The sequence below is a fragment of the Oryza glaberrima genome, chromosome 3, assembly GCF_000147395.1.
Source record: "Oryza glaberrima chromosome 3, OglaRS2, whole genome shotgun sequence".
NCBI lineage: Eukaryota > Viridiplantae > Streptophyta > Magnoliopsida > Poales > Poaceae > Oryza > Oryza glaberrima.
In genome coordinates this window covers 12,363,562-12,377,620 of record NC_068328.1, presented here as the reverse complement: position 1 = coordinate 12,377,620, position 14,059 = coordinate 12,363,562, and the positions used below count along the sequence as shown (strand labels likewise).

At 43.4% G+C, this 14,059-nt stretch overlaps 2 protein-coding genes across 2 annotated transcripts; one reads left to right on the top strand and one right to left on the bottom strand.

Moving 5' to 3' along the window:
* Positions 1-870: 870 nt before the first annotated feature.
* Positions 871-6,475, top strand: LOC127768076 (uncharacterized). The gene is made up of 3 exons (XM_052293592.1): positions 871-1,263; positions 2,643-3,461; positions 4,209-6,475. The coding sequence occupies exons 1-3, from the start codon at positions 1,237-1,239 to the stop codon at positions 6,009-6,011; spliced, it is 2,649 nt and encodes an 882-aa protein (XP_052149552.1). The 5' UTR covers positions 871-1,236; the 3' UTR covers positions 6,012-6,475.
* Positions 6,476-8,331: 1,856 nt separating this feature from the next.
* On the bottom strand, positions 8,332-13,498 carry LOC127765154 (metal tolerance protein 2). The gene is made up of 12 exons (XM_052289992.1): positions 13,057-13,498; positions 12,888-12,957; positions 11,964-12,061; positions 11,636-11,784; positions 11,053-11,168; positions 10,636-10,732; positions 10,044-10,128; positions 9,885-9,947; positions 9,641-9,746; positions 8,957-9,096; positions 8,793-8,884; positions 8,332-8,703 (listed from the first exon to the last, which is right to left on the bottom strand). The coding sequence occupies exons 1-12, from the start codon at positions 13,405-13,407 to the stop codon at positions 8,541-8,543; spliced, it is 1,530 nt and encodes a 509-aa protein (XP_052145952.1). The 5' UTR covers positions 13,408-13,498; the 3' UTR covers positions 8,332-8,540.
* Positions 13,499-14,059: the final 561 nt, after the last annotated feature.

Below are 14,059 nucleotides of genomic sequence, written 5' to 3'. Positions count from 1 at the left end.
CATTGAAATCGATTTTATCTTAGATAATTCTACCACTTGCAAGGGCCTCTTACCTCTGCGTAGATCCGTCAACCAAGGCTCGTACCAGCGCCGCCACCACGCCGCGGATTCACTATGGACCAGAAGACCACTGGCGGCCACCACCCCACATGGAGACGGAGCCCGCAGCAACCGATGCCTCCCTCCAAGCCCCGACGAGCACCTGTCGTAACTCCTAAGCCGGTGGTCCGGCAGAGGCTATCGGTCTTGACCGATAAGCCGGTGGTTCGGCGGTAGCGTCCACCGGCATCAACCATCATCCAAGCAATGAAGAAGAAAGCTCCAAAACACAATCTTAGAAAATTCTATCAAGTTTTCACCGTTTGATTGTAATGCCTTTTATTTTCACGTAATACATAACCTATGGAAGAAACACAAGGTAAAGAAAATTCTATCGAGATTTCATCGTTTATGTCGAATACATTTCTTTTTTCACGTAAACTCACATCCCCCCCCCCCCCCCCCCCCCCCCCCCCGCGCACACACACGCACGCACGCACGCACACATTTCCCCCGGGATCCGCCCCTTGTTCGAACTTGGAAGCCGTAACCGCTGGGCGGCTGCAGCTATAGCGTGGCGTACACGCCCGCATCCGCACGCGGACGGCACACGGGAAGGGCGGCCCAGCGTCCGTCCGTCCGCGGGTTCCCGGTCGTCCACGCGCGGCACCCCACCCACCACGTTCGTCACGCTCTCCGCGCGGAGGACGGCCCAGCCTCCCAAGCCCAGCCCACCAGCAGCGAGCGGCCCACGAGGGGGCGGGGGGTGTGTGCGCGGCGTGACCACCACCAATCTCTCTCGCAGCAGTCGCTCGCTGTCACCGTTTCTCTCTTCCTCTCTCGCTCGGCCCCCGTCTCGTCTCCTCTTCTCTCTTTGCTCCTCCTCCTCCTCTTTAAAGCCTCCCCGTCTCCGCCTCCGCCTCCGCCCCGAACCACCACCACCGCGTCTCGAGGTCGTCGTCGTCAACGTCGCGTGGGGCGGCGCTGCCTCGTCCGTGCGCGTCCGGAATCACGCCGCGCGGGGGTGGTGGCTGTGGGGGCTCTCTCCTGTCCGTGCGCGTGGTCCAGATTCTGCCGTCTGCTCCGCGGGGGAGGGGGGGAGGCGTGGGGTTCTTGGCGGTTGGCGCGAGGGGAGATTGGGGGGGGGAGCTCGGGAGGAGGGCGGCGGCGGCGGCGGTGGCGGCTTCGCGTGCGTGCATGGACATGGACATGGAGGCGGCTAAGGTGATTCTCTCCTCTCCTCTCCTCGCCTCGCTCTTGTTCCCTCCCTCCAATCTTTAGCTCGCCTCGCCTGCTGCTGCTGCTTTGCTTGTCCGCCCGTGTTCTTGCTTTGACCGTGGGTGGGTGGTTTCCTTCCGTGATCACGTCATCCCTTCCCCCCGAGATTTTCTTTTAGGTCCGTGCTAGTCGTTCGTGAGGGTTCTTGGAGCGCCATGGATTAGGCCCCCGTTGCTGCTCCGTGTCGTGGTCGCGCGTGGGCGTGGCTCGCCTGGGTATCTCGTGCTCGACGGGATGCGGCCGCCGCGGGAGGTGGGATTGGGTGGGTTGGTCGCGGGTGGTGGTGTGTTGCCACCGTGCCCGGGCCTTAGATTTCGCGGAATGCAATTGTTGACCCTGTATCTACCAACATGGCTCGAATTTTACTCGTGTTTTGGGTTGTAGCTGTGTGCCACGAGACCCTCGCCGATGCCGCGAGCAATCTTGATAGGTTCTAGCCATGGTGCACTCTTTGATGCAATGTTGCCAGTGAGCAATTTGTGTTGATGTCGAGTAATTCAATCTGTTGGGTGGCTGGTAAAATTTCTTTTCTTTTCGTCAATCATTCTGCCTGTGGGTTATGTCCAACGATGAACCCTACTCAGCCAGTGGTTATACATGACAGACATTGTGTTGGTTTGCTTCCTGCAAGCCATATTGCTGCCGGCAATACGATGCGATATGCGCACGAGTCTCCGAAAGCTTTGGGGCTCGGAAAGTAAGTTTGGTGGTCGTCTGCTACGCGGCATTTTGAATGCATTATGGATGTTTGCATTACAGGGGAACTTTGCTGCAATTGTGAGAGTAGCAAGGTTTTTCCAAATGAGTTGTGGTTGCTGGGAAAATTTAACCCCTTTTTATAAAGCATTGTTTTCTATTATCAATCTTTCATGAGAATGGGTAACTTCAGGGACTTTGTAGAACTGTAGATACAGTTAGGTATAGTACATTATTGATGCCATGTAGACTATGTTTCTGCTTCAGTTTCTAACTGCCAAGTTCATAAATTAGTACTTGGTCATTTTCTGTTGCATACAGTATATTTTAGATGCCAAAAGATGGTGCATCATAGGGAAAAATGTAAGTATATAAGAGTTCTAGGAGATTAGACTTGGGCTTAAAAAGGAAGAAGATTTTACATGCGTTGAACTTACTGCAGTTAGCTGTTTTTGTTTTTCCATGTGTTAACAAAGAAGAGCTGTGTTGATGATGCATCCTTCTGATTCATAATTCGAAAGTACATTGACAATTTAATTATTTGTGCTGATGGTGAAGTGATAGTGCACTTGTTTTTGTATCAATGTGAAATGTTTTACAAATGTTCTTTTTTTTTGTAATTTTAATAGATGGAGTCACTTGAGCCAGAAGACGGTGATGGACACCAATCAGATGCTACAGATGACGACTTACCACCACGTATATGCACTGGAAAAGCGTACCAAGCAGAGATCCCTAATCTTGCCACAGAGGATGAGTGTCGTCAGTACATGAGCAACACAACTGATAGTTGCATGGCACTTGGTTATGATTGCCCTATACCAATTATGTGGACATTACCAAGTGAATTCAATAAGAAGGAAGAGGAAATACAAAAGCAGCATTCTTCAGAAACCAAGGCTATAGAAAATAGCAGAGATGGGGATAGCCAAACGACCTCAATTTGCCCAACCAGTAATAACACAAGTGGACAGTGTTCAACATCTCAGGATCCGCATCCAGAGCTACCTGATCAGATAGTATCTGACAGTCATCAAGCACACGATGATAAATTGGCTCCATGTTCCACTCAAGAAGGTCTAAACTTCACTGATAAGGCCATGGCAGATCAAGGAGAAATTGAACAGTTTATTCCAGTGCCTAATTCATCCACTTCCATTTGGAGTGATCAGGAAGCAGAATTATTGCTCCTTGGCCTCTATATTTTTGGCAAAAATCTGCATGTGTTGAGCAGATTTGTAGGTAGTAAGACTGTTGGGGATGTGCTTTCCTACTATTATGGAAAGTTCTACAAAGGAGAAGCATATAAAAGATGGTCAGCCTGCAGAAAAGCAAAAATAAGGAGATGCATTCTTGGGGAACGCATTTTTATAGGTTGGCGAAGGCAGGAGCTTATATCTCGCCTTAAATCTAAAATCCCTAAAGAAGCTCATGATCTGTTGGATGAGGTACGTCACAATTATCACTCATACTTTGATCACCTATTCGGCTCTTCTATTTCTATCTATGCACCGAGTAATTAAACATTGAGATGCCTCATCACGATACTATTCTCATGATTAAATGAGGTTCTGTTAGTCTGAACGCCAGTTCCATCACTGTTTTTTTTTTTCTCATAGCATTTCTTGTTATAATGGAAAACACTTCCAATCTTTGAAGTTTTAGTTTCAAGCCAGATTCTCTTTTTAGATTCTTGCCAAGTTATGTCAACCAGATTAATCTCTTACCTATTTTCGTAGGTATAAGTCTCACCTCATCATATGCCATATAAATAGAATGAACAAAGTTATCTTGACTTAATCATATGGAGAGCTATCCAAGTGTCATGGCATTTGTTTTGGCTGATCTTGCATCAGAGTGTAATAACTACTCTATTGCAACTATTACTATAGGATTTCAGTTATAAATATAGATGTTACACCTGAAAATTGAAGCAAGTGCACAGTACACTTCATTTGGCTATTATGTTGGGATTCTCTTTGCACTTTTTAAGGTAGAGCTGTTCCAAAAAGACAAAAAACCCTAGTGCTCTCCAAGTATGAGTACACACAAGGAGTTCAATTTGCAATGGTCCAAGGAACTTTACGTAGTTTAATTTCACAGAACTAAGTTATTTCAAATTTATGGATATTAATAGATAATGTTTTTCTATCAATCAGTGCTATATGAGTTGCATTGTTTTTTTCATGTTGCAGATGTTCAAATCTTTCAACGACAGCCAAACATCATTAATGGATTTTGTTTTTCATCTGAAATCTGTTGTTGGAATAGAAGCTTTTGTTGAGGCGGTTGCGATCGGTAAAGGGAAGGATGATTTGACTGGTTTTGTTTTGGACCCATCCAAACCAAACCAAGTCCTTTCTGTTCAGCCCGGCATGCCTGCAGGCAAAGAGTGTTCCTCTCTTGCTTCAGAAGATATAATCAAATTCTTAACGGGTGATTTCAGAAGAAGCAAGACAAGATCAAATGATCTTTTTTGGGAAGCTGTCTGGCCTCGTTTGCTTGCAAGAGGGTGGCACTCAGAGAAGCCAAATGATGTCAGCACAACGAAGAATTGCCTTGTATTCATTGTGCCTGGTATTCAAAGGTTTTCAAGAAGTGAACTTACAAAAGGCACTCATTATTTTGATTCTGTCAGTGATGTCCTCAAGAAAGTGGTAGCAGACCCTGTTCTTCTTGAGATAGAGGTTGATGAAATGGGCAATGGTGTTAATGCTGAGAAAAATGGCTTTGACACAGCCATGAAACTGAACCAAGATGTTCCTTTCGATGGCTATCACGAGCTTCCAAAGTTTACAATAATCGATACTAGCTTGGTCCAAGGGGAAGAGCCCTCTCAAGTGAGGGAGCTGAGGAACTTGCCTGCTGATGCAAATATTAGTTTTGGCCCTTTGCGTCATACACATAATATGGTGAGTGATAGTTCCTCAGACGAACATGACACAGATGACAGATCATCAGATTACAAGGAAGGCTATGCAGGAGTTACAGCTGATGAGAATGGCACTGAAATGGTTTCATCCAAGAATGCAGACAATGAAAGCCAAGTGGACTCTTTTCGAAATATGGCTGCTACATCATGCTCAGTTTTTCCAGTTAATGGCCATTCTTCTAATGGCAATGGTGACACAATTGGTGCGACAAGCTTCTTTCCCCAGAAAACTAAAATTGAAAAGCGCAAGTACTTATCCCCAGTGACGAAGCGCAGAAGACTAACTAGCTGTAGCAATGACCAGACCAGTCGACGCAGCTTTTCTTTCTCAAAAGGCCCCGGTTTAGAAAAAGAGAAAGTCAAGCTGCCATCAACTTCATCAAAACCAACTGCTATTGATGTTGGTGGTAGTTTTCAATCCAAATCACTTGCGAGCTGTTCTGGCAAGGAGAAGCCATGTCAGCAGATAAAGGATGCATCAAACTCTCATGCCAATGACAGATCAAATGAGAAGATGAATGTGGCAAGGCCAAAGGAGAAGCCATCTGGGCATAAGGTAGATACACTGGCTTCTGTTCATTCGAAGACCGCCGTTGAGGATACAAAACCTGCCAAAGGAGTAGCTCAGTCTAGTGATTTGGTGGCTAATCAGGTTAAACTAGAAACACCGCAGGATGATAAGACTGTCACAATTGCGCACGCCCCTTCATCAGACAACCATGGTAGCATCCTCAAGAATAAGGAGACTACTTCCAGTTCAAACACCGAGATCGTTCATGATGCCCCGGAGGCAACAAGAGGAGGACCTGCCAACCCTCAGCCTGATCTTCAGGCTTCTTCGCAGGCGATGAATCCTCGGAGGCAAGGAACCAGAGTCAGGCCTCCCACGGCAAGAGCCCTTGAAGCGGTCGCCTTTGGCCTCCTCGGAAGCGGGAAGCGCAAGGCTGACCCCACTGGCTCGAGCAGGCCTCGTCAGCGAGCTCGCAAGTCCACCAAGGAGGCAGCTTCCGTGTCCACCAGCAGCGACACCGAGAAGTCGAGCATGGACTCTGGAGCTCGGCAATGAGCTTATGCCTGTCTGGTGCCCGCAGATGACGAACGAGGAGGACACCCATTTCGGCATTGTGAGAGTGATCGATCGACACCAGCCTTGCCGAAGGAAGAAGAACATCAGGTGACATCGTTGGAAGCGACGGTTTATGCAGATAGGGAGATATGCAAAGGTGAGCTGCTGTAGTTTAGAGGCAGTTGCGTGTTGCTACCATGTGAAGGCTTTGCGTAGGTGCGGCTCTTGTACCGGGAGAGGAAAAGAACGAGAGAGGCAGTACACCGTACTTTTAGAGAAATTCATTCTGTGATTAACAACAGGGTTTTCTTTTTTAAATGTTCTCGTTGATGATGCACTGATCATCCATGGTGGATATGTTAGTTTAGCTTGATGATGATAGTAGGAGCAGCAAGTGGCTGTTTCACCGTCCTTTAACTTACCATGCAATGCAATGTTGTTACGCGACAGTTTGTGAGTTGTGTCACCTGCATGTAATGGTGGTCTCGGTGCAGGGGCGAAGCCAGGATTTAAGATTAGGGGGGTGTAGGGTGAAGATAAACCATGAGACCGAATAAATAGTCCTTTAAGAATAGTCACCGTCAATAACAAGCAATGCGTAAATTAGTCCTTTAAGAAAAACTTGAATTTTAGCTCTTTAATAATATCATTGGAAATTTAAAACTAGTCTTTATTGCTAAATTCTTTTAATGTAAACTATTAAATAATCTCACAAATAAGTATCATCTATTTTACTTTGAAAAAGATGAGAAATCACAAACTAATTTTGTAGATCATGTTTCTTGCTAATATTTTTAGACTTGCTAACTAATTAAACTGATAATACTTTCAATCTACACAAAATAAACTAGATAAATACTTATCTTAGCTAACTTAATATAGAGTAAAAACATGAGGGTGTAGTGGTGGTAGTGTTTGGATAGGGGGGTGTTGGCACCCTTTGGCACCCCCCTTACCTTCGCCACTTGTCTCGGTGCGATACCTTCTTTTATTCATTTCTCCTGTCCTGTCCCGGTGCTATCGTTTTGTAGGGTGGGATGAAAACGGGGAAGGAAATTCCCGACTGACTTAAGTATGGTTTTCGTACAAGTGGTATTGATTTTGATTCTGACTATTTGTGTGACTTTCTATTTCTAGTCAAATAGGAGTACCAAATTTATTTATTTTTCTAATTATCGTTACTATAGTTAAATCAATGAATATAAAAAGTTTCTGACCGGTTTAGAACTGACAGATGTGACCCAAATCTCTCGTACGTTAGAGGAACCTCCTACACTTGTACTAGGCAGTTGGAGCAGCTTCCTACACGTGCGTACTACTAGCTACTAGCACGCGTAATCCACCACACAGTCTCCGCACGTCGCCGATCATCCCGAGCCGAGCTCCATAGTCGAGAAAGCAACAACTCGGCAACGCTAAGCAAGCAAGCAACAGCAAAGCTCAGAAGTCGAACGATAACAAACTCGTCTAGGGCATCCTTGCCATTGCTGGACCGACCCATTAACGGAAAATTGGAACAATCATTTTTTGACGTAGGCGATATTCACCCTACGTCGGAGGAGCTCCGTCCGGCTGATGAAGTGATGAGGGACGAGATGGATATTGGAGGCAGCCTGTGTCCGTCTGTGTGGGGGGGACATACCGGGTGGTTGCCGACGCCACCAGACCACCACCCCGTCCGTGCGTACGAGTAGACCCTACATGATGGTTAGACTATCATACCCCACATGATCGGGACGCGACACGGATGGGGGGCATTGCGGCGATGCCAATGACGAGGTCGATGTGTCTGAAGCTGGTTTTACAATGATTATTATTGTTCCATAATAACACAAAACGAATGAATTAGAAAGTCGATAATTAAGTTGATTTCAAGCTCTCTAAGATATGCTGATGAAGAGAGTTTTAGAAGCTTATAAAAAGCATGTCACAGTAATCCATAATCCTGAAAGAGGACCGAAGTGCAACCTAGCGCATCTGGCCAGTTGCATGCATGGTTTTGTCAGTCTGGGTGCAAAAAAACATGCCAACTTGTGTGCAATATAGATCAAAATATGAATTCAGCCTCGTATGGTAGTATAGTTGGTAGATTACTCAAATTTTCATCGAAATAACAAGTGTTCCCGCGATACAAAGGAGAAGCAGCAGCAGCCTCTCCTGGTATCGGGCAATTTATACATTGGAAGTTCACAGCCGGTCGTTAAGGTCGTAGTCTCTTCCAGTAGCCATCTCTAAGCATGTCTGCTCTCTACATTATTATTATAGTAAAACCTTTATGGATATATATATATATATATATATATATATATATATATATATATATATATATATATATATATATATATATATATATATATATACTACTCCATAGTAGTATCTCTGAAGCCTGAACAGGCTAAGATCACTCTGTACGAAGCTAGAACTAGTCTACTGCCTCAGCACTCAGCAGCAAGCGAAGTCGATCGAATAATGTTTGAAAAAAAAAAAGAAAAAAAAACAGCCTAATCAACCGTGACAGTGTAGCTGACGCTACTGCATTTGTGCCTGTTGATTCTTCGCTCTATTTTTGCCTCCTGGCAGCTTAAGTTGCTTAATTTGCTGGCCCAATCTTAGCTGTACGCTTACTTGGCTTATGCTGGAATCAGCCTTCAGTATCTCCTCTTCCGCTTGCTTTGCAATGTCCATTGCATCCCTTTGGGTCGAGCAATTGGAGAAAAAAAAACACAGGGTTAGAAGCTTGTAAGGTGAAGATTTGGGATGGAAATGGAAGAGCTAATTTACCGGATCATAATTTCTGGAGACATTGAAACTTCGACCTGAAGTAACACTCGTCCTTGCAAGTAATGCAGCATTAGGTGTTCAAGTGACATTTTCTGCACCAAATCATGGTTTCAGTAGATGCAGGAGGGAGGTGTTCGCATTATCATGGACTGTGAAAAGATTACCTTTGAGAAATGGGAGGAAATTATACAAGACACAATGGCTTCTGCCGTTTGTTGTCGTGGGATAGCATCTGAGTTTCTTCTCTCTATATTCTCCCAAATCCCTTTTTGGTCCATGTTGGATTCCACTGAATATGAAGGATCTACAATGCATGTACTTCATAAATATTCCTGCTGTGGGTTTTGGCATGGTTGTGCAATTAACCATGAGAAAGATTGCACAACCATGTCTCGTGGTTAATTGCACAACCATGTACTTCAGAACTGTACGTTTGCAATACAAACTGCATGTGTCTAACAGCTTTTCAGAAAGCCACAAGAGTTAGAACTCTAAAATTTCAAGCCTGCAACACTAAATTCTCTGTGTCTAACAGTTTTACATAATCGTAGTACTATGAGTAAAAGATGTATTTATACACTTTTTTTTTAACAAGTATGCATACTAGTAGCAGTCCCGCAAACCATAGATTGGACTAAAATAAGATAATGCACAATCAAGGTAGCTGCCCAAAACATATAATAATAGCTTGTTTCACATAATGAAATGCATTCCAGTAGGCAGTATGTATATAAGGGTTTGCGATATTAAAAAAAAAGCTAGAGATACCAATTAGTACATGCAAAGAACTCAATGCGTACAGTAGCCAAATGGTTAGAGAGCATTCTGGTTTAAAGGTTGCAGGCTACCTATGTGTATGAAAACCTCAGCAACTTGATTATGTGACTTTTGTATTTGATGACGGACAGTCTCCCCAATATCATGTGCTGCACTGACACTTAAGAAAGGATATACCTACAATACAACAGATATCATAATCAATTTCTCTTATTAGCACCTAAGCACCCACATTACAAAACTGTCAGGGCTCTCATCTTGAAATCCAAAAAAAATAAATACCAAAGCAATAAACTAAATCACAATGCCATGTACCTCAATGTGTACATCAAGATATAAGGAGGTCCCAGCTTTTCTTCCCCTCAACCGATGGCATCCCTAGAATTATTTCAATACTTTCATTGTTTTCGACTTATCGGTTTAACATTTTGAAAATCATGATGGCACAAAGGAAATTTATCCAGGCTGTATTACCTTTACACCATCAACCTGCAAAATTGTTTCCTTGATTGGTTGTAGAAGCGATGGATCCACAGCTGCATCAACTAGTTCCAGCACACTGCATCAGTGAAATCATCACTTCAAGTAGCATCATGAAAGCTAGCCTTGAATACAGTGGCGGAGCAGAAACACTGGATTTTATTAGTTAGAGGGGCCCAACAATACTAACGATTTAAAATTTTATAAAAGCTACAGTAAATATAGTGTGCTTGGGGGAGGCGAGACCCCTTCCTGCCCCTCCCTGTGTCCACTACTGCTTGAATATAAACTTCTAAAGGTGAAGACTGTAAAGCACTAAACAAGGAACAGTAAATGTAAACAGACCAAATTTCTTTCATTCTTGAAAATGATTTTCAGCAAAAAAAAATAAAAATCCAAACATGCCTAATTAATTAGACAAGAAGAAACACTAATGCGTAACAAAATATTCCTTGAGTAGAAAACAATTCTTGATTTGAGATTGACAAAATATCATTGAACTCATCATGACCAAGTTAAATTGAAAACCCTGACTGACAAAACAAGTTCAATTGACAATCCTGCTTGACAATAAAAAGAGAGTTACCTCTCATATCCAGTATGAACACCAGCTTTAAGAATCATGCCCGAGACAACAAGTCCAGCTAGTGGATCAAGATAAGGAACTCCAAGAATGGAGCCACCTGAAAAACAAAACAATGTCTTAACATAAACACTGTAATTTCTGTAAGACCTTCAAGGTGAAATTTATAAACCAGGTGATTTTTCTTAATACTGCTAACTACAAGATAAAATAGTGCTCTCATATCAATTGCATAAGAACTCCAGGTCAAATACATACAACTATTTCCAAAGCCAACAGTCCCCCACTGTACACAGGGAGTAATGGATGCTATTTCTAGCTCGGGGTTCATAATGCATCATTCTACCATTCAGGATCTAAAACATGAAGAAAACTTGCCTACTAGAAAATGGGAGTTCAGTCCTTCATTTAAGGTCTTACCTACCCCTAATAGGGCAACAACAGAAGAAATAGCATCTGAGCGATGGTGCCATGCATTAGCTTTCATCAGCCCGCTCCCTTCCTTTTCTCCAGCTCTTTTTGTGATCCAATAGAGCCTGTAATTCCAGACCGTAACTTAATTTTACACTTTCAGATCTTCTTATGTGATTTGTCGCATGATAATTAACTGTGCATTAATAAACAAAATAAATTCAGATTAAAACAGAAGAGTTTTAAGGAGATGCTGCTACCTGCTATGGATATAAACGGATAGAAAAATAATCATTAGCCAAAACATAGAAACATAATGTCAGGTGTTCAGAGCTACATATATTCTACTATCAACAAAGTTAACAAAGAAACACTTCTGCCATTGAATTACAAGCATTATATTACAGGAGAACATAAAATTTAAAATCATGGTAGGCAAAAATAATATCAAGAAGGGTAGCGAATAACACTTAGTAGCTGAAAACAGCAAGAAGTACACCACATAAGATAAGATTGTAAAATCTGGTAGAACAACAAAAGAAAAACTTACACAGTTTTCGCAGCATGAGTACAGTAGAAAACACTCACTTACCCTTCTTTGACAGATATTGCAAAAGCTGTCACACTCAATGCAAGGATTGGATGTTCCAAATCTATTCCATGGTGATGCCCACTGCTACCATGGCTATGATGAGCATGCGATACATTGCCAATAATATCTGGAGCAGAAGACATAACTCCCTGAAATAAACACACTTCAACATGTGAAGTCCATGTGTAATTATGTATGATGGGAGTATATGTCATCAGGGACCAAACACCACTTTACAAAAACAGAAATTATATAAGAAAAAAGGACAACATCACTGAAAAACATAAATTTAGTGTTCTTGACATTGTGACATTGAGTAGTAATAGACCTGAAGAACGTCAAAAGCATGCCAGGCAATCCCACCTGCAGTAACTAATAACATACTTGAAATTCCAAGAGCTCCTAAACTCTCAAACTTTCCATGACCTGGAAGGGAAGCAAAATAAGACATGGAATCTTCAACACTTTTAGCACAATCAAACAAGACAATAAATCAAATAGGCATGGAGGCTGTTCTATGTAGACTTTAATAATTATTATAACGCAAGCAATTCAGGTAGCTTAGAAAAAACATTAGAATCAGTAAGAAAATGCCCTTACTAACTTTTCTAGCATTTATATCTTGTTGCACACATGAACAAGCATGTGGCTGCAATAACGCACAAGCACATGTAGTAATAGCTTCCATACTGTAAACAACTGACAGATTTCAGCTCCCTTCATATTCTTTTTTTTTCTTTCAAAAAGTAGGCTAATCATCATATATGAGCCCTGACTATTCTTAACAGTTTTAACACATAAAACATGACCCTAGTAACAGCCTATGTTCTAGTGGAGCTAAGTTTCTGCAATTCCATTATGAATGCAAGTAAACTGCCTATGTCAACAAAGGAAGTGGGAACAGGAGATTGTCGTCTTGTCAGTCAGTATATCAGTTAACTAATTGCAAAACTCCCATAAATTGGTAGACAGATGCCTCTTAGAAGTGGCGTTCCTACATAGTAATTCCTGGGGTCAGAGGTCCCCAGGTAGATTATTCAATTCTAGTTAATTTACATCATATTAATTAGTATATCAGTCAATAATTAGATAATTAGTATCTATTGGACCCTCAGTAACATTTATTCTGGGTTCGCCACGAGCTTAGAACAATGCATGACATTTACCTAAGTATCAGTCCTGCCACCATAGCCAAGAATCACATCCGTATACAAACGAGGATCACAGAGTAGAAGAGAATTGGGAGACTGACCATACGGATGCTCCTTGTCTCTGGGAGCCTTGGCCGCCTTGTACGACAGCAGAGCCACCCCGCTCAGCACCTGCACATCTCAAAAAAACCCTGCACAATCAGCACCCAAAAAAAAAAAATCAAGCCGAAAAGGAGCACCGATTTTGTCATCAGGGCTCAGGCAACGCACAATGTCGGAGAGGGAGTGAGCGGCGTCGGCGGCGATCGCGGTGCTGCCGGAGAGGTAGCCGGTGACGGCCTTCCCGACGGTGAGGACGACGTCGGCCGCGAGCCCCAGCCGGAAGATCCTCTCCGACGCCTCGCCCCCCACCTCCTCGCCGTGGTGGTGGTGGTGGGAGTGGCCCACGTGGCCGCGGGAGGGGACGAGCCAGTGCGACTGGCCGCCGCCGCTCGGCTCCCACGGCGAGGCGAGGAGAGGGGCGACGAGCGCGGAGGCGGCGGGGCGTGGCCCCCGGAGGCGGGAGGAGGAGGCCGCGGCGCGGGCCACGCCGGCGGCGAGGTGGGCGAGGCGGAAGCCCATCGGCGTTCGGGGGGAAGCGAAGGCTGATCTCTCCAGATTCTTCGGGGGTGGCGTGCGAGCGACACTTCCCCGAGAGAGAGAGAGAGGAGCCGTGCGGAGATGCCGTTCACGATTCCGACGAAAACGGTCGAATTCCACGAAATTTCGACGTTTCGATATGGCTTAGAATTAAGTTTCGATTGGAATTTTGAGAGTTAAACAGTAGATTTGATTGAAATTTAATCAAAATTTATTGAAATCTGATCAAAATTTATTGGAAACCGCGATACTAATAGGGCTCAAAATTTAGTGGTCAACCGGTAACGTAAATCCTGCTCCTGTCCTAAGCTTTGCCAATTGCCTAAATTGCTAGTACTATTACATTTTTCACAAAATTTCAAAATTTTGAACCGCTAGGTTAACTGGTCAAACTTTTTTTTAGAAAAAAATATTGCAGAATTTCAAAATATTGACGAAATTTGTCTCAGTTTCAACGATTTCTTTTCACTTGTGGACACTACTTCTACCTTTTTCATAAAATTTTACAAGATTTCACGCCATGTCCATCGTAATAATAAAAAATGTAGTAGTAGAACAAGAAGAAGTTCATCGCTGAAAAACATGATTTTACAAATCAAACTGGAATTAACTAATGATTTTTGGACAAATTTAT

Coding starts and splice junctions, on each gene's coding strand:
- LOC127768076 (XM_052293592.1), top strand. CDS start 1,237: ATGGACATGGACATGGAGGCGGCTAAG. Junction 1,264..2,642: donor TGGACATGGAGGCGGCTAAG/GTGATTCTCTCC, acceptor TAATTTTAATAG/ATGGAGTCACTTGAGCCAGA. Junction 3,462..4,208: donor CTCATGATCTGTTGGATGAG/GTACGTCACAAT, acceptor TTCATGTTGCAG/ATGTTCAAATCTTTCAACGA.
- LOC127765154 (XM_052289992.1), bottom strand. CDS start 13,407: ATGGGCTTCCGCCTCGCCCACCTCGCCGCCGGCGTGGCCCGCGCCGCG. Junction 9,097..9,640: donor TGAGGTTTTCATACACATAG/GTAGCCTGCAAC, acceptor CATGCATTGTAG/ATCCTTCATATTCAGTGGAA. Junction 8,704..8,792: donor TCTCCAGAAATTATGATCCG/GTAAATTAGCTC, acceptor CTCGACCCAAAG/GGATGCAATGGACATTGCAA.